Source organism: Hyposmocoma kahamanoa, unplaced genomic scaffold (genome assembly GCF_003589595.1).
Source record: "Hyposmocoma kahamanoa isolate Upper Pololo Valley unplaced genomic scaffold, ASM358959v1 66, whole genome shotgun sequence".
Lineage (NCBI taxonomy): Eukaryota > Metazoa > Arthropoda > Insecta > Lepidoptera > Cosmopterigidae > Hyposmocoma > Hyposmocoma kahamanoa.
The window spans coordinates 21,295,658-21,316,303 of NW_020653854.1; the positions used below are offsets into that span (position 1 = coordinate 21,295,658).

Sequence of the window (20,646 nt, forward strand, 5' to 3'; positions counted from 1 at the left end):
GGAAATCTTTGAGGGAGGCCTATGTTCAGCAGTGGACGTCTTCCGGCTGACATGATGAATGTTCATTATGCTATGGTTACAAAAGCTCGCGTCATTCCGTCTCGCGACAATATAAATTAACCCTTAAGGAGAAATTTTAGTGCACTAAGTTAAGCCTTCAAGCAGGCCCAATGTGCCTGTTATAAACATCCGACATGCATTTCTTTGAAATAAAATTAAATGATGTTTTATTTCTCAATGACAAAAAGGGCTTAAGAGTAGGGGACTTAAGGTTAATACAATAAATCTAAAAATTGGTCAGACTGTTTTGTGTGTAATTGGTCAAACCTGAATTGCGGGTCACCAGGCTTCCACTCTGCAGTTAAGCGATGTGGTTGTGTTCCTTATATCCATTCATCAACAAAACCAATTGACAATTCAATATTGACAATTTAATAAACTAAGCTACATGACATGAAGTCCGAAACTGAATGCTTGCTTCATAATAATCATGCGTTTTTTAATTAGGTCGAGTATTTGTACTTATTTGTCAGTATTTGTTTCGGACGAATGTCGGACGGGGAACGGGAACAGTCCCTCTGACGTTAACGAACAAACGGCGGCAAATCAAGCTAAACATTAACGGATCTCATTCCGTTGTTCTGGAGGCGATATTGGAACAAAAGTTTATGGATTTTAAAGGCTTTCGTGGTTATTCACTAATTAGATGTTTCTTACCACGATATGATTTCTTCAACCCGTGACCATAAAGCATGTCACTGTTCGGAAATACGGGGAAAATAAAAAGAAATCATATCGTGGTAAGAAACCTGCAATCAGTGATAATCATAAAAATGTATAGCTTGACGTACTGTTAACTGTACATTATAATTGGTATTTCAAATACTTTCGTGGCAACCGGTTAGTGACAATGATTGTACCATAGATATATCTATTAATATGATATGAAACTATTTTTTCAAATCTAAATTGCGTGGAATCCATGGAACCCGTAAAGGGCTCGAAAAGTTAGTTTGTGTGAAAAAACAAATATCCGCAATTTAGATCCGAAAAACACAGTTACATTACACACACTCATAGCCCCGCACTAGGGAACCCTGTATCGTGGGTGCCATAGACAACCACAAATTACATCCAAACTCATGAGAGAAATAAATGTAGGCCTTACGAATATTTCTCCCGTCCCAGGAATAGCAAAAAACATGCCGAGTAAGCCGAACACCAAATAGTAACCGACAGAGGAGGCTCACTTGTGCTGTAAAGTCCCACTCCTATCCAACCCATGAAAAATTGTAAATTGTAAATTAAGTTTTCATATTATATTAGTAGCCGCAGTATATTTTTTATTATTATTAATGAACGACAAACATACAATTAGATTTTTATCTTTCTCTCTAATATAGTATAGCCTTACTAAGCCTGTAGTGGAGTGATCCGCGATGCGCTCCTATGAACCGACGTTGTTTACAAATTTCAGTACTGAATTCAATGAGTGCGAAAGAGAAAAAGCATCTTTGATCGCAGCACTTATGTAACAGCGATCAGAATTTATAACAGACTTCCAATGGAAATGAAATGTTTAAATGGTGATAAATTTAAAACTTGTTTAAAAAAAGGGTTAACTGACAGTTTTTCATAATTTTAACGAATTTTATATAAAGACGTCAAATATTTGACAATTGTCAAACAATAAAAAACAAACTTAATTATAATTTTAATTTTGACATTTAAGTTGTAATAAATTTTAAGTGAATTGTAATTTTAAGACATTGTACGCCTGACTTGGGTAAGAATTGTGGATCTAATCACTTGTATTTTACCAATTCACACAATAAATGTTTCTGATTTCTGATATGAATTTTGATCTGATTGTTTAGTGGCATTGTTTCAAATGGAACAATCTGAAGTGTTTCATTTTTCATTTCAAATATGTATAGGTAAGTGAACTCCCAGTCTAATCTTCCACGAGCCCCCTCTGGTAACCGATATTGCAACTATATAATATATTTTGGCAGTTTTTTACAATTCCTAAAAAAAATGTATAAATAGGATTTTCGAAACATTATACGTTTTTTTATTCGCATTACAACATATGTATGCATAAATGGGTTGTAAAAAATTCATTAAAAATTCATTCAGAAAAAACTGGCTATACTTGTCTGTGACGTCACAACCCTAATCCCCCACAATGACATCAACTCTGGTGTCTAGTTCAGATATCGAACTACGATTTTCATATACATTTTTAGCACGTTGATTGCAGGAAAAATAGAGTGATTCAAATACCGTAACACATGGCAATAAGCACGGATTAGTTGTTCTTGAGCTTGTCTGTGGGCACGACGGAGTCGCGCGGGAACCAGCCACGTGGGCCGCGGCACCCGTCGCCGCCGCCGAGTAGCTTCTCGCCGAACAGCCAATGTCTATGGACATAGTTCAGTTTTAGAAAATTCAAAATATATTTTGTTTTTAACCGACTTCAAAAAAGGAGGAGGTTCTCAACTCGACTGTATTTTTTATGTACGTTACGCGATTACTCCAGCAGTTATAATAACGCACACACTCAACATAGCCCCGCATTGGAGAAACCCTGTGTCGCGGGTGCCATGGACACATACTTAGACAAACACAAATTACACCCAAACTCACGAGAGAAATAAATATAGGCCATACAAATATTTCTCCCGGCCCGGGAATCGAACCTAGTACCTCTGCGTGGCAGTCCGGCATGGTAACCGTTCGGCCACGGAGGCAGTTGTGAACCGATTAGTAGCAGTAGAGCTCCTTGTGAAAGAGTTCGTCCAAGGTAGTACTGCCACCTTACCTATCTCTGCCGCCAAGCAGTAATATCAGCATTACTGTATTCCGATTTTGAAGGGTAGGGGTGCTGGTGAAATTACAGGCACATGGGACTTGTCAACTTATGTCTCAGAGTGACGGGCCCAGTGGCAGTGCCCCTTAGATTTTTGCGACTTAAAGCTCCGAGTGGCACTGCAACTGTTATGGACAGGCGTGTAGCTTACCATCAGGCGCACGACTTGTTCATCTTGTTACTTGATATTATAAAAAAAAAAGACGCGAACAGTTAAAGCTTAACGTTAGTGATTTTCGCGTTTCCTTGTTAAGTTGGCTTTTTTTACTTGTACCCCGTTTCACTAGAGCCACAGACTTTACAGTGAGCAACGTAAACTCGATGGGAGTAAGTACTTACTTCTTCTGCCGCGTGGCTCTAATGACGTCACCGGGCTGCAGCGGCAATCTCGCCTCGTCAGTGCACGGCGCAGCAAGTGCCGCACGCGGCCGCGTCCACAGCGGCACCCACCGCCCTGAGTACTCCTTCGTCGCAGTATATAGCCGAGACCGGAGACGCTTGTCTTCTTTTTGTGCTACTTGTTCTATCTGAAGAGATATGAAGCAATTAAGAGTGTTTCAAAACAGTTTAATAAAACTTTGGACTCATTTTATCAAAGGCTGACGAACTCCGACTAACAGATAACATGTACAAGGGTTATAATTAATAATAATAATAATAACGTACACACTCAACATAGCCCCGCACAAAAAACCCTGTGTCACGGGTGCCATGAACACACACATAGACCAACCACAAATTACACCCAAACTCACGAGAGAAATAAATGTAGACCATGCAAATATTTCTCCCAGCCCGGGATTCGAACCTGAGACCTCTACGGAGGCAGTCAAATTATTAATACAAAGTTTGTTAGGGTCCTAATGGACTTGAAATAAAAGTGGACTATATTTACAATAGGACCGGTATATTCGCCGTCTCAATGATACAACTATCCTGGTTTATATAAATAAATGTATAGGGATCGACCGTCGGCGGTGGCTATCGATAAAGCAAGTGCCCCTGCGCCGCTGCCGCTCGCCGTGACGTCATGCTAGCCGTCTCGTCCTCACCCGCGTCTCGTGCCGAGCGGGTATAAGACCGGTTCGCAACAAAGATCGAACGGAAACAAAACGAAAATAAAAATTATTTCGAACCAACTGGACGAAACCAGCAACTTCGCCATACCGAAGCTGAATTAAATTAAATCACATAAATTGAATCACAACAAACTAGTGGAGTAATTTCACAAAAATAATTGAATATCATTACTAGTAAAACATCGTGGTATTCAATAAAAACTTAATATACAGGGTCATTTATAAAAAACTGACAACCTAACTAACATAATAAGCAACAACTTTTGTTCCATGACTACTGACTTTTGTTACATGATTATTAATTCATCAGATTTTACTCTCGTACAAAAATAAAAATATTTAAATAGATCACTCCAAACGGTAATAACTCTGTGCAAAACGCAGGAGCGGTGGTGGGGGTGGTTGGGGAGCACATTTGCACGTTTGAACTTTAGTATGTTACTACTAAATACAGATCTAAAAAGTGTCACATAGTACAACAAAAACTTAAAGTTTTTTTTTTTATATTTCTTCTTTGTTTAATGTTTGTAATTTAAGTATTGTGCACGTAATAATAAATATATAAATACAATAAAGACGATTTTATTTTATTTTTATTTATTTTATTTTTGGTGAGTTTAATTTAATTCTGTTTAGTAAAATGTCATGGAACAAAAGTTGTTATTAATGATGTTAGTAATAATAGTTCTGTGAGGTTTGTATGGGCTTTGACGTCTTGATTGTAGGTAGTTAAGTTAGTTGTAGTTAGTTGTAGTTTGTAGTTAGTTAAGTTATAGAGTTGACGTACAATCGTAAAGTTTTATTTTTGTTTAAATACAAGTTATTATATGGATGCTTATGTGACCGATTGCGACAGAGTTATTAAATCAACTAAATTATAATAAAAAGTGAATCAGTCGATTCACGTAAAGTAGGGCGCAAACTCAGCGTCTAAATCTTGTACGTGACCCGTACATGCTCCCGAGGGAAAGGTGAAAAGTAAGTAGTGAAAGTATTTAGGTATAAGTAAAGATAAAGTAAGTGTATAAGTAAGTAAAAATAAAGCAATTGTATAAGTAAGTAAAAAAGGTAAAAGTTTCAGTCATATGAGCATCCAGCACATAGCAAAAATATAATCATATTAAAAGTTATTATTAGTCAAAACGAAATGCCGTTCGTTTCGTCTTCACTTCGCTATAAACTGGTTCATCTGGTGTCGGATTGCATATTTCTTGCAACTCGATATCTGGTTCCGTGGTCTTGATAGGTCTAGTGTAGTTTCTGGACGAAGAGGTACTGTCTTTTCTTTTCATACATCTTTTTCTTATATAAACTGAGAGGGCTACTGCAAATATTCCTCCCAACAACAAAGTAGTGACTGAGTACAAGTAAACGTCATGAACAGATAAATGTGACGTCATAGGTAACTTCTCGTGTTCTTTCTGGTACGTTAGTTGCTGTTCTATTTTATTGAAGTCCAAGGTAGGTGCAGGTTTGAGTGTGGTCACATTTAACTCAGCATTGTTCCAGTTGAAGTTGAACAAGTTGTTAATTGAGGAGTTTATAGTAGGTACATCTATATCCACTCCCATCTGTATTTGATTACCAAAGTGGTTAAATGCATAAATAGTTGCATCTGTTTTTTGTAGAATGCACTTTGGTTTCAGTGATATAAGTCCGGTCCCTAACAAGGCCACGGACGTAACTTGATCCTCGCATATGACTCGTATTAGTTGTTTGTTGCATAACGTAAATAACCATATGTTCGGTCTATGCAGTTTTGTCCACGTCTCTTTGCATTCTACGTCATCGATGACACATGAGTGTGACGTTTGTTGATTGAATACGTTTGCTTCGCATGGCGCATTTTTGTCGTGTATGTTATAGATAGGTTGGTTTGCCACGCAAATATATTGTTCTTTGCTGTATGCAATGCATTGCTGCATTTTATTTTCGTCCATAGTTATGTATGAGTTTTTCATAGTTATGTAAGAGTTAGTATTTTATAAATGACCCTTGGATATCAAATTTCGACTTAAGACTTGCCGAGAATCTGGACCCCTGTTTATACATTACAATTATTGTTGTTAAATATTAGTATATTTTTATCGAGGGACTAAAACGAGCCAATATATAACCGATGTGGTTAGCCACCCGAGCTTTAACGAGGTCTATTACTCCGAGGGTTTATATTGGCTTTTAGTCGATTGCGAGGAAAAAAAAATAATTTCAATTTTACGTTTACGCTCTACAACAAAAACACGAACCAAAAGTCTGAAGCTTTCGCGAAATTCTTTTTTCAACCAAACACAGATACAACATACGCCACGATTAGCGGTCTTTGGCAATCATGTGCATCTTTCGAACGATTTAAATGCAACTTTCGCGCCACTAAAATGGTCATTACGCAACATACAAAAGCACTATCGCAGGAAAATAATATGGTGCCACCATCTATGCGGAAACCGAGCGTAGTCTTAAAACGTATAAGATGTTCGTAATGAAAATGGTCCACACACAAGCTGTTTTTTATTGACTTTCCGCATAATAGTTTTTTTTAACTTATTGGACTTGAGTTCAATAAGTTCAAAAGGTAAGCCTTTTGGCACAAACGCAAGTACAGGCTGTTTGACTTTGTCTAGGTCACTCGAAGTAAATTAGAAACTACGTACTTTTTACTCCCCAGGGATTAAATTAAATGATGCACTTTTCTCCCGCTACGTAAGACTGCATTGACATACTTTTAGGACATGAGAAGTGAAAATTTGTTTTTTTTTATATGTAAATAGTGGTATATTAAGTTCGTGATACTTTTTACCGTATGTATAATACTGTAGGATGTACTGTTAACAAAAAGAAAAATGATTATAAAATCCAGTACTTACTGTTAAATCGTATTGCCCACAGCCATCCCTAACAGGCCACCGCAGGCCGTCACACTGCGTGTCAAACATCATAAATTTGAAGTTCTTTTTCCAACCAAGGTCGTACGGGTATATGAAAGGAGGTAGACCCAGCTCCAGTCGTCTTCCAACAGCTTTCTCCATTATCCATTCTTCTATTGTCGTTTTATTTTGGGCGATACCTCGCAACTACCAACACACAATTTCATTAATATTGAGATGACGATAATTAAGTACACTGAATAGAAAATGCATGTCCTTAAAATCAAAACTTTTAATTCTTAGGAAATTGGTATAACTTAGGAACATTCAAAGTTTTACACACCGTTTTACATTTTTTGTAAACATGGATGGATGCACCCTATACATTTACACCCTTAGGGCACATTTTGTCTCCGGGACTATGTCCGATGTAATCGAACACCTTTAACGTAAGCGTTTGGCGGCATGGCAAAGAATGTTCTTTGTTAACTGGTTAAGATGACAACTTATTTAGATTTCCAGTCTATAGATAATTTGTTAACATACTGCCCGCTAACACGATCTAACTTAGGTACTTTTAAGTCAGTGTGGAGATGAATTAATTGAAGTCAGAAAACAGTCCAATTTTGTGCTGTTAACTACAGGTTCCCAAACTTCTTGGCTCAACGCAAACTTAGGAGTGATAAATAAATTTCAACGCCCACTACCACAAACAATAATTGAAAACACGTATTTTTTACATTAACTTAACACAAAAAATCACAAGGAAAAGAATTATACATATACACTGTAGTTTATATAGATAATTCAGCATCCGTAGCATGGCTACGCGTGTTAGTTGCGCGCGATAAAATTGAAATAAGCGCGCGCTATTGGCTGTCTCAATCAGATCTAATTTAGATAGCCAATAGCGCGCGCTTATCCATGCTACAGGAGCAGGTTACTTTTCAAATGCGGTAGCATCCCCTGGGCAACATCGACGTTCCCTCGCCCAATTGCATCCGAGACCCCTACCGCCCTAGGACTTTTCAGCGCCCACTAGAGAGATATAGACCACTTTGGTCAACTATGTGTTAACTAAACGAGCGGAGTTAAATTTGGCTGCTCTGAAAATAAATCTTATGTCTTTTTCTTACTGATAATGAAGATACAATATGTATCACTGGTTTACGTGAATCGACGTTTTCTAGATCAACATACCTGGAAGTAAAGCAGAACGCTAACGGCAAGAACGACACCCACAGCCATGCCAATGGCTAACAGTATCAACAGCAATGTGGTGAGTGTAAGGTGTATCATAGGTTCTTCGCCTGTACCATGATGCACGTACCAGACGCGGTTTAGGGCATGGTATACGCATATTATGAGGACCTGGTGAAAGAGCAAAACGTTAACTGTTCAACTATGCTTTTGTGTTCCATTAAAATAATAATGTTAAAGCTAGTTGATGACATTATTCATTTTCTATCCCTCTTGACTCGTATTTTAGTAACATTAGTACCTAAAAGCGTATTTATACACAAAAAAGGACAAGTACAAGAGTCAAAACAAGATTCAATTTAATCTTTTAACTTTTAGCTGTAAGAAAATACCGGTTGATTTATTTTCTTTAATTCAAGTTTTTAGTAGCAATAGAGATCCTTGTGAAAGAGTTCGTCTAGGGAAGTACCTTAGCTATTTCTGCCGCCAAGCAATAATGTGAGCATTACTGCATTCCGTTTTTGAAGGGTAAGGGTGCTGGTGAAATTACAGGCACGTGTAACTTATGTCTCAGGGCTAGACATGAGCGCCGCGCCGGCGCGCCGCCGCCGCCGACAAATGCAATCGACGCGCGCCGTTCAGTTCGATCAGGCGCTTCGATCGTACGCACGCGCACGCTTCCGTCTTGTATATGTGAAAATGGCGACCCCAGAAAATGAGTTTTCAAAGATATTTTTTTTTATAAAATATAAGTTCACATTTGACCTCGGTTGACTTACGGTGGACACCTACTACACTGGCCATGCTAAGTCCCCTTGGTCTTTCGTAGAGGAGAGCCGTAAACAACTTGTGCCACAAACAGAAAAAAACCTAGAGGGTTTCTGTCGACTAAGCTAGTCCAATTTAACCCCACCAAGACACAAGTTTGCACGTTCACCGCTAAAAAGACTCCATTTGCTGCAGACCTTCAGTTCCAGAACAAGCCATTAAATATCTCGAAGAGCATCGGGATCCTTGGTGTCAACATCTCTTGTGACGTTCAGTTCCGTAGTCACTTAGAAGGCAAAGTCAAGCTGGCGTCCAAAAAGCTTGGTGTGCTCAACAGGGCTAGGCGCTATGTCACTTCCGAGCAGAGACTGCTACTTTATAAGTCACAAGTCCATGTGGGGACATGGAATACTACTGCCATCTTTGGGCGAGAGCTCCTGGATGCCAGCTTGGGTCCTTTGACGCGGTTCAAAGACGTGCTATGAGAATTGTTGACGATCCTGTGCTTACTGACGATATTGAACCACTGTCTTGGAGGAGAGACTTTGCCTCCCTATGCCTGTTCAATCGCTAGTACAATGGCCAATGTTCTGAAAAACTGTTTGACATGATACCAACAGCAACATTTTATTATCGCACCGTTCGCCACAAATACCGATAAGCCTGCAACTCCACCAATTCAGAGTCAACTATAAGCTTCTTGGCACGGTTGTCAATGGAATCCAAGGTGGCCCAGTTGGTATGTAGCAGAACCATCCTAACGGTGGTAGCAGTACTCCATGCACGACTGGATTTGTGCTTGGTACAGCTGAAGCAACTGTCCCGATGTGAAGTAAACCTCACCCTGAAAGGATCCCAAGCTTCCTTGCTGCATGTTTGGCCATGGATTCAATGTGGACGACAGGTCCATTCCAAGTAGCTGGAGACAGTCGGCTATCGGTATGAATTTATCACGAAAAGTCGGAGTCAGCTCAAAGGGACTCCGTTTTGTGGAGAATAGGCACGTCTGCGTTTTGGTAGCGTTAATTTAACAAAATTGGCATCGCCCCAATCAGAAACTGCCTTGAGTGTCAAATCCAAACGGCTAACCATGGACTCTCGACAAGACTAGGTTTCCTCTCCACTAACCCTTGCATTGGTCAAGTACCTATCTACAAGTGTGTTGTTATCAGTTTGCAAAGAGTTCGCGTCGGCATCTCATCTTACGCCAAAAAGAGATACTTAGAACTCTAGACGTGAATAAAGCTAGTCGGCCAGATGGAATTCCAGCACTAGTCCTACGTAACTGTGTGCTATGTTTGTTTAAAAAATTAATTTGGCAATTTCTGGCGTCGCCATTTTCACTACGCATACACAATACGGAAGCGTGCGCGTGCGTACGATTGGAGCGCCTGATCGAACTGATAAAAATTTGATTACTATAGAAACACGTTATTTTATTTTTTCCTTTGAAAAATTGTATAACGGCTTTTGTAAAAACAAACACCGATATACAAATTCGTTTAAGGGTCGCGCTCGCGCCGCCGAAACGCCGCCGCCGTCGACACTTCTACGTCGGCGTGCCGCCGCCGGCTGGTCTATTATCGGCGCTCGTATCTACTCAGGGTACACGGCGCAGAGGCAGTGGACCTCAGATCTTTGCGATTTAAAGCATTGAGTGGCACTCCAACTGTTATGGACAGGCGTGTCGTTTACCATCAGGCGCACGACTTGTTCGTTACATCACTTAGTAAAAAAAAGTTAGAAAACGATTATAAAATTGTTGTTACTGACAGTGCGGATCATACCATTGTAACAAATAAACCACATTAATTAAAAATATACTTACAATAGACGCATGTAGACATCCAGCTACTGCATATATGAGAAAAAGAGTAAAGAATCCATGATTGTTGTGGCCCACACAGCAGTTGATCCATGGGCAGTGATGATCCATCTTTTTTACACATCGACCACCTGTAAATAATACATTAGTTTGTTTGATTAACTAATAACACTGATCACTGGGATTTTCATGCATAACTTTAAACTTTCTTGCATATTTTATGATGCTTAGACTTAGGCATACAGCAGTGCTGATGATACCTATTCAAAAGTGGATCAGCTCAACAGAGGATCTAATTGGTTTGTATTGTATATGGATCATACTGATATATGTCGAATTATTTATCATTTAAAATTACTTACTAATCAATTATTTTTTTTTTAATGTGTAATTTGTGTAGTGTGTCATATAAATATTATTCACATAAATGTCAATAGGCATAACATAATGATACTTATTATAAACTCATTTAATATAGTAATTTACTTCATATAACGAATGTTTAACAAAAGCTTACATGCTATAATTTAACAAATTAAATATACAGGCTGTATATTTGAAAGTGAGACATATTCATGGATGTCATAGTAAATCATGTTACAACTTGACATCAACTAGAATAAAATTAGGATATGGGATAGACCAAAAAATAAATCAACAAATTTGTTTTAGAGTGTACATAGGAATGAAACTATTCCCTTTACGCTTGATTTCGAGTGCATTGGGAATACCACCAAGCGAGTGCCGAGTGAGACAGCAACAATAACAATGATTTCACATCTCTCTCTCACCTATTCATTTATGTTATGATGAAAAAGCTACTATCGAAAATTTTACGTTTTAGCTTATGTTAATTATTTTTTTCTTATGAACTATCATCGAAATGTTTTACATACTAAAAAAGATAATTAAGTTATCATTTAATAAGAATTGAGGTTTTTGGCGTAGTTAAAAATGTGAAATCAAATTATTTACAATGATTGATTTTTTAGTTATTTACAGTTTATTTACACTTACGTGGTACGGAGCAAGTGTTCAAAATGTGCACCGTTTTCCACAATGCATAGTCTAGCACGTCGTAGTACATTTTTTTTTAAATTGATCAACACGAACACAATTTGTCTCACAGTATAAAATGCTGAGATAATCCTCTCATGCAACAACTTCGACACTGTTCACCTCCTCCGCGTAAACTCCAATTTGGGAACATTTCAACTCCAATTTGGGAACATTTCAATAGCTCGCCTCACACTGTCACCACTTATTGCGTAAAGTCGCACCATCTCAGTCAATTCGACGTTAGAATAAATATCCATTTTGCAGGCGAGAGGCGCGTTCGCCGCCGGCACAGTGTTCGGGCGAGCGGAAGTACAAATAATTTACGTGTCTTCGCTAGGCAAAGGTCGCGCGTGCACTGTCTCTGCAAACAGTGCCGACCAGCGCCGCTGCGTCTTTCGGAGCAATAATAGTGGTGGGCATAGATTTCGATAAGTAATGTTGTTCACAAGTAGTAGTCGATAAAAAAAATAAAAAAATATTTTTTTGTGAAGTTTAAGTTCATTAGTTTATTATTTTTTGTGTTCAGAATCAGGAATATAATGCACTCTATAAGTATGTCTCACTTTCAAATATACAGCCTGTATAATGATCACTTATTATAACTCATTTTTAATAATGATAAATTATAAACCACCGTTAACAAAATTTCATTATCTAAATTTCATTTCATCTAGAAATAGGATTATTTCCGAAAAACGATATCCCTAATACTAATATTACATGAATTATTTTGGCTTGAAAATATGTTCAGAAACACAAACAAATTAGTTTCTGCTTTTTCATGTTCTAACCTAACCGTCTGAATGGGACCTGCAACCAAGATTTGACCTATGTAAAATATGTTTGATTGTTTTTAAACTACCAAAGAATCCAGTGTCTAACAATAATAATATTGTCGAAATGAAGATTCAGCATTGCAAACTATATTAAGGAAAACAACTCTCCCTCTGCACCTCCAGCTTTTGAAAATACACTCCTAGTATTGAATAGACAAGGCCGCGGAAAGTCAGACTTAAGCTTATTATTTATAGAAAGTTATATTATACCATGTAAGAATTGTTTAAATTGACAATATAAGAAATTATTGTTATACAATATGAGCTGTATGTAAAATGAAATCATTTTTAATAAAATGTTAATGTTATATCAAACAAGTTATATGAAGTTAAATTGGTAAATAAAGATTATATTAAATGAACAGTATATGTTTTGAAATTAGTTCACTTAATTTTCATATAAGCGAGGCACCCGTGGCTATCAGTTATACAGGCATTACTGTGCATTTCAGGAGCATCAAAGGTCCTAGCAATTCCATGAAAATTTATCAAGCTATATACAATTACTAAATCATTATACATATTCATATTCAGCTAAAATAAGTAACAAAAACATTTAAAAACATAATAATTAAAAAGTATAATAATTTAAAAAATGGTTAAACAGAAAATGGGCAACAACCTGCCCAACCTTATATTTAATATTTAAATACAAAATTATGCCACTTATAATAAGAATGCTCTAAAGTGCAAATAGATGAGTGTGCTGTATTTTGTTATTTTTGAAAATATGTATTTCAACAATTACATTTTCTGCAGTGGTGTGACCTAGGTGCTTTGAATCCTTTGCAAACTGTGCAGAACTGTAAATATTTAGTGTCCTCTTCACTATCCTGCAAGCAAAAAATAAGTTACAGTAGAGCAGTGCAAGTCCAAATTAGGGTTAAATATTGTCAAGTTACAAAATTATATTATAAGATTTTTAATTGAACAACTGTGACAGTGCGATTTTTGAAAACGCTTTCTTAGTAAGTACAAATAGTTGTTTTATGGACCTATAATAAAACGTGAATCTATTCTCACTGAAGATTGTCTTTAATCATAATTTTCCTAGTTATGATCTACAATATAAATATAATATTAAACTTACTGGTTTCCATCCAAGAGGCACAAACCCAGGCCCTTCTAGTAAAGAATCGAGGAAATAATATAAGGTTACAGAGGCCATGCTCAAAAAGACGGCGGAATGTGTCATCGCGGCTATAGAGGTCCGGGGCGGCCACCACATGCCAATAACGTGTACCATCGCCCATGTTATTAATTTTATTATACCTAAAATATGCAAAGAAAAAACTCCGTTAGATAAAAAGCAAATCCTGCAGCAACAATGTAGCAGTTTAAAATTAGCTTCACATTATTTTGTAAGAATTAACACTATAATACATGTTGATAATACTAATAACTTACATAAAACTGCGATTGGCCCCCAGTGAAGCAGGCGGCGAAACGGACTTGCACCCATTTTAAAAACTTATAACTAATAGAACTACTATGATACTAAAAATTATGTCAATTAAATTCAATAACTACGTTTCACTTTATACAATACATTTTAACACGACGAATCCCGAAATAAACAATAAAAATACTGAACGACCGATTTACAATGTAGCAATGTTTGACATTGACATTAACGTATTTTCGTTCAGAAAAATGACGTTCAGAAATTGCAACGTACTTGGTGGTTCACAATTATAATTATCCAAACGTGAGGCGCGTATTCGAACAATGTACATTGCCATTTAAAAATAAGTTAACTGAAATGGTAGAACATAGAAACAAGATAAAAATAGTATTGACTATTCCACAGAAGCAACAAAAAATAGCTTAAATATTATTGAATTTTAGTACTTCGTTTTTAATATTTGAATAATATGAATAAGGTGGTACAAGTCGCTTGAACCGCGACAATTATCACAGAAAATGAATCAGATATTAAAACAGATCAATTATTTAAAGAAATTAGCCTTCAATCATACTGAATACGAATGTCTGAAGGTTTACAAAGGAAATAACCTATTCGGTAGAAAATGAGACCCATGCGTTGCATCCCCAGCTACCACGTCACGCAGGCAGTTGTCACATCGCGATATTTTTGTGGCTCTTTTTAGGGTGTGTGCAGTCTGTATTTGTGTTGTGCTACTTATGTGGATTATTAGGTGATATTTCTTGTTTTACTGGGTAAGTTTCGTGTAACTCTCCATTTCCAGAATTGTTAAAAACCCCACTTTCAAATTCCTGTTAACTTGCCCTGAATTCCTACCAGAGTTTCTATGTGCATTTAGCCGCCCGCCGGCGACTGTAATTTTATTGTCATCGAACGTATATAAGTATTTTGTGAGAAAATGCATAGCGTTATGAGTAATACTCGGTTTAGTCTACGTTTTCATTGTACATAACCACTGGTTTATTCAGAATTCCAACATAAATGTCACGCGGCAAGGTACTTGTCAATTCAGCTTGCTAATACTGGAATTTCCGTGGCTGATTTTTCTCACATGTGTGTTTTATGGTTGCAGATAGAGATCCTAAGCCGCCAAAATGCCGAAATCGGTGAGTAGCGATCGTGTTTGTGTTTTATATCCACGTGAGATAGGTTACAAGTGTACATAAGGTAAATGGAGTACTACCTCCCTTCTTGCGTGTTTTTACTGATTTCACTACGGCGATACGTTCAAACGACAGAACGATCATTTATCAAGCATAAAGCTTATTGATACTATATTATGTTTATTATCTCCGATGTAACAAAAAGCTGGTATCTCATAATATTGTCTCAATAACTACAATAAGTTCTACAATAACTTTGACTTCCAAGTACTTTGATGGAAAGTAAAAGTATTTGTTGGAGAGTGTGATAAAATGATCTTAACATCTTGGTTAAAATTATAGGTTATCATTTTAAGAGTAGATGATAAGATTGAGATAATGTTTGACTTTGTTGCGTTAAGTAGATAACCAACATGTAAAATAATATATGATTAGACCTTACTTCTGCTAAAATATAGATTAATTTGTTGAACTGACAAGTCTGAACCATGGTTTCATTTTCCTAAATCCATATTATTCAAATTTTGTGAAATATCATGTTATTTATTTCATATGTACAATTAAAAATTATAAGAAGACACTATTTCATCTAACTAGATAGATTTAATTATAAAAACATGAAAACATCAAGCTTTGTTATATTGACCTATGCTACGTTTCTTATCACATCCTGAATGGCATTGACATTGGTACTAATTTCCTACTGATTTAAAAAACAATATTTTACCATTAATATTATCTGGCTATTCTTGTTTTCCATGCGTCAATTTGATGCCAAACCGTTTATAATGCTTCATTAGTATAATGTTGCATAATTACTTAATATTACCATCTGCATTCAAAAGTATATTACGTGAAAAGTCTATTTTTACATTAAGTGATCATGTGTTCTGTGTATCAAGTGTCAATACAACTGAAAACCCTCCTATGTGTCAAAATGTAGGTAAAGTTTCTAACCTTACCTATAACTTTCACACTTAATACATATTTGGTTCAGTGTTGTTTTGGTTTCAGTGTAGGTAAAGCACCTTAATTTTACCTACAAATTAAAAAACATAATTCTTGCAACACTGATTGACTTGACTCTTGAGTCTTGACTGTACTTATTTGAACACTTATGCACAATATGTCCGCAGCAGACGGATCCATGGAATGTTTATCAGCATAGTTAGATAACCCTGTAACTCATTCATTTAAATATTATAGCTTTTTCTCCTAACAACTTTTTAAATTGTTCTTTTTACTTTACTACAGTGAAGCTAAAAATAGGGTAATTTTGTGAACTTTTTCTTTTGTCTATGTATTATTTATTCTATATTCAGTTTTCTAATACCTAGTTGGTTTTTTTAAAGTGGACCTTATACATATATATTTTATTAAATTAGCTTTATGTTGCTTCTAAAACCAATATGTTCTTTACTATTCCTTTACCATAAACTTTTATTAAGTATTAGTATTGAAGCATGCCCTTCTTTTATTTTATTTTACAGATACTCGGCTATTTAAGCAACGTTCTAGATCTAAGCAACAATGAGAATTCCCTGGTTAGTTCCAGTGTGACAGTTTGACAAAGAACTTTATTTTTTTGTTTAGTTTGTTTTTTCCAAACTATTTTGGTTTTTGTTAGCTTGTTATTTACTTCCAGTTGAGATGCTTATCTGTAAGCTAACAATATGATTTTAGTACTTGTTTTACCCTAATAACTTTAAGTATGTATTTTAACTCATAAAATCCTTATTACTTGCTAATGTTGATAATTTTACTTGTTACAAATATTACATGTAATACACATACCACAAAACAAAAAGCCTTTAAAAATAGTTAGAATATTATTTATCGTAATGTCATTTTGGAGTAGCATTGGTTTGATGAATATTTGAGTAGTTTAGAACAATGTTTTTAGTGCAGAAATATGACCTACATGTGAAACACTGTCCTTTCTCGATGTTAAACTTAAAGCTAGACTTTTGTTGGTTTCGTATACTGTTGTCTACCATGATAAATAATAGTACTATACCAGCATACACACACATTTTAGCTTGTTATGCTGTGGGCATAAGAAGATGTTGGATTTCTCAATATAGATTCTTTTTCCTGGATTTTCTTTTATGTTGCTATTCTACGCAATATGTTCCATCACTAAACTTAATCGCTTACTACTTGTATTACTTATCAGGTACGTATTGTTATTTTGCCTGAATGGTAATGACAAGTTACTCCATCCATTGTTAGCATGATTGTGTGGGTTTTGTTGTGCCCTTTTCATTTTATTCACTGTTTTTCTCTGCGATATTTCAGTGCTACAATGACACTGTACACATTATTTTGTGCAATGATTTCGTCCTTGTAGAATATTTGACACCTTTATGAGCATTATTTATATAAAGTCATAAATATCCACTGTTTTATGTGATTTTTTTCATCCTAGAAAATTTTAAAACCTAGTCGGCATTACGACAAAAAAGCTAATCTTTTGAAAGCAATCTTATCGACATTTTGTAAGAATAGAAAAGCGGCAAACCTATATTTGACTACATAAAGTAATGAAAAGAAACAACAGGGCTACGACATTTATCATATCTGATAGAATAATTGTCTAAGTCAAAGCAAACGGCATTCTTTACGCGAGTGAGGAAGGAAGCGGAAAGTAGGACACGCTTTATCTAGTTAGTGGACACTGCACCCAGTATATCACTGGCGTATATGATACTTGCATACTGGGCACGTTTCTGGGTTTTGCAGGACTTCAGTTTCAATAAGTGACATAGTTTTACTAAATCATTTCATGTGCAAACTTTCGTGAGATCTAGTTTGTTTTGTCATTACTATCGCATCGTACGACTTACAAAGCTGAAAAAAAAAATATTTCAATAATTATTATACATACGAGTACATGATGTTTATGGTCTTTAAATTTGTGTTATAATCCTTTACATTTAGATACATGGGGTACCTCTTTAAACGGAATAATTCTATAAGATTTATTTTGCTTTTGCCTTCCAATTAAAGGATGACTTTTTGTCATGTTTGCAAATATATAATATTCATTGTAATAGAGTTCATCCACACAAATAAATGTGGTATAATGTTTGTACCAGGCATTACTATAATAAACCCAGTGTGAGAAAACTATATCCTACGTATTTACGTACATAGTTCGTGTCATCGTATCCAAACATGTTAATTGAAATTTTGCTAATCATGCCCGCATGCCAGCTGGCAGCAAGCCTTCCAGGCTCTATTACACCACTATTTGAATTAGGTGCGCCTGAAAAAATGCTTGTAGGCGGAATATTGAATATTGTAGCTCGACTAGTTCTACTAAATATGAGTACACCTCCCAAGTTTAGTTTGACGTAATCCCATGATTTCACCCGCGGTTTTACACATGCACAATAAATTGTTAATCTGGTAGAGTTGACGTAATTTTTCTGTAGTACTTCCTGTATGACTTACTTTCCGTTGAGCACATTGTCAGTAGTACGGTTGAACATTGTAGCTTCTGCATTCAATCTCAAATTAAGATATGTTATTAGTTACAAACGTATAATCGAAAGTCACCTACGCATTCGCACGAACAGTGTGTATCAACCGCGTTTCAATCGGAGGCTCCGTGAATAAGGTGTTCGCGCACCGGCGGCTACTCGGCGCGGCCTTGAAGCCAGGGCGGCGCGGGCGCATCCCCGCGCCACGAACCGTTCAGTTTGAACTCTACCGCCGCGTCCGGCAGACGCGGCTACAGTGCCGCCTAACCCCTACCCCAAAATATCTACAAAACTTAGTGCTTGTGTTAGTGACATTTTACTAGTGCCTGTGTTCAAATAATCCGCCATCATGGTTGCCGGAGGAAAACAGGTACGTATTACATAATCAAGGCTCGACTTTACGCCTGTAGGTCAAAGGACGACTTCAGTTCTTTTAAATAAAAATTAATAATTTATTTAATAAAAAAACTTTCTGGTCTAGATATTGTTTCTCTTTGAAAGAAAGAGTACCTGGCAGGTTTAGTGGTCCTTCAGATTTGTGCACTATTCGATTTGCAAGCAAAGTTGAAATAAATCTATGAACCTCACTTTCCACTTACATAACTCAAAGTTGTTAATATATAAAAGGAATCGGTAATGAAATAAGTCTATCCATTTATCGTATTAAAAAAATTTGTAAACGCGTAAGACAGCCTAGCAACGCAACAGATTCCAAAGTCGACTTCATCATCGCTGAACGTTTCGTCAACAGAATATATTAGTTTTGTTCTCATATGACTCTTGGTATTTACTCAAACCATAATTCAAAGTGATGTCATCTTTCCATAAGCACCGACCAACATAGGGTCCAGCTCACTTTTTATTATTTATTTTCCATCGTGCAAACGGTTGTAACCGTCTTTTTATTCCCCATCCCTATCCCACGCGTCTGCAAGAAAGAGACGGGATCCTTTCCTGTTTCGCCAATATACGGCTCTCTTTCAAATACGTTTTAGTCGTTGAGCGACGAAATAGTGATATGAAAATTTTACGTTATATTTTTCCATGCCGTTATCGCAAATATCCTTTTTATAACTTACATTTACGACATACCTTTGAATGATCACCGCGATCATTCGTGGAAACGTGGAGTCAGACTTTTCGATAATATAAACGCTAAATAATTACAATATTATTTTATCTTATCGGAGTCTAGGACTCGTAGTTTCGACAATGACTTCTGAAATATGTCATTTTATCATTATGATTAAGATAATACGGTATTTAAGATGTTAATAATGCCGGGTTACGTAAGCATTTTAATGAGTAGAGGTAAATAACGTGATGCTGACCTTCCAGAGCATCATTGGCACATGCATCGTAACATGATGTAAAATATAATGACTGACAGCGATGTTACTTGTAATTTTTGCCTCAACGTAGTTCCTGTACTTGTGTATATGTTACCTCAAGGTTTTTCCTCGTTTCTGAAAGCTAGTTTGGTATCAAAAAAGTGCTAGTCACTCACTGTTTCCGCGGTTTTTAAAGATTATATTTCGTAATCAACATGAATAACCGCTAGGTACTGTTAAATAATGAACATCGTAATTGAATTCGTTGTAATTATGTTCGTGTTACGTAACGGTCCCATGTCCAAGTTCATGATGCCTTAGAGGTAGCTATGAAATATATTAAATAATTCTCTATCATATCTTGGCTTCATGCTTTAGCAAGAGCTATTAAATCCTGGGACCGCTTTTTAGCAATATCTATTAAGTTCGTGATTAGTTTTGTACGTGTTCGCTATTTAGCATTGAATGTGTGACCACGTGAGCCCCGTTGTTAGCTGCTGCTAAAACACGTCACTCAATTCATTCATCACACATCGCCGCTGTCTGTACTTGAAATTAATTTGACGGTCGATATGCTTTGTGCCCATGTAGAGCCGTTTCACTTCGTTTCGCCCGCACACTATTGCGATTTCTACAACAGTTGGGCGCATTTCTTTCTCTTACCTTTTCAATTTAACGCCGTACATTTGTGAGTATGACAATTACAACTAAGACGTCTTAGAAATGTGCGAAGTAGCTTCTGTTTGTAAGATTTTATCGAAAGTCCGTCACGCAATA

The 20,646-nt window shown here is 36.4% G+C and overlaps 2 protein-coding genes across 3 annotated transcripts in view; one reads left to right on the forward strand and one right to left on the reverse strand.

Annotated features, from left to right (window-relative positions):
- Positions 1-1,752: 1,752 nt before the first annotated feature.
- Positions 1,753-14,019, reverse strand: LOC113232024 (palmitoyltransferase ZDHHC6). Its single transcript, XM_026466647.1, has 8 exons — positions 13,911-14,019; positions 13,594-13,775; positions 13,252-13,336; positions 10,612-10,739; positions 8,016-8,186; positions 6,816-7,022; positions 3,212-3,399; positions 1,753-2,423 (listed from the first exon to the last, which is right to left on the reverse strand). Exons 1-8 carry the CDS (start codon positions 13,963-13,965, stop codon positions 2,312-2,314), a joined length of 1,128 nt encoding a protein of 375 aa, XP_026322432.1. The 5' UTR covers positions 13,966-14,019; the 3' UTR covers positions 1,753-2,311.
- Positions 14,020-14,581: 562 nt separating this feature from the next.
- The window catches only part of LOC113232021 (moesin/ezrin/radixin homolog 1), a 51,084-nt gene continuing 45,019 nt past the window's right edge, over positions 14,582-20,646 (forward strand). The window contains exons 1-2 of one of the 2 annotated variants that reach the window (XM_026466643.1): positions 14,582-14,684; positions 15,023-15,056. In XM_026466643.1, the coding sequence (XP_026322428.1) occupies positions 15,045-15,056 (12 nt within the window). In that variant the 5' untranslated portion in view covers positions 14,582-14,684; positions 15,023-15,044. Of the gene's footprint in view, positions 14,685-15,022; positions 15,057-18,748; positions 18,909-20,646 lie in introns of those variants that run through there. The other variant, XM_026466642.1, reaches the window with a different exon arrangement.

Excerpts from the sequence above, each read along its gene's own strand:
- LOC113232024 (XM_026466647.1), bottom strand. The coding sequence starts at position 13,965 with ATGGGTGCAAGTCCGTTTCGCCGCCTGCTTCACTGGGGGCCAATCGCA. Across the intron at positions 13,776-13,910 it reads GGGGCCAATCGCAGTTTTAT|GTATAATAAAATTAATAACA; the intron begins GTAAGTTATTAG and ends TGCATATTTTAG. Across the intron at positions 10,740-13,251 it reads GTCACACCACTGCAGAAAAT|GTGGTCGATGTGTAAAAAAG; the intron begins GTAATTGTTGAA and ends TATTATTTACAG.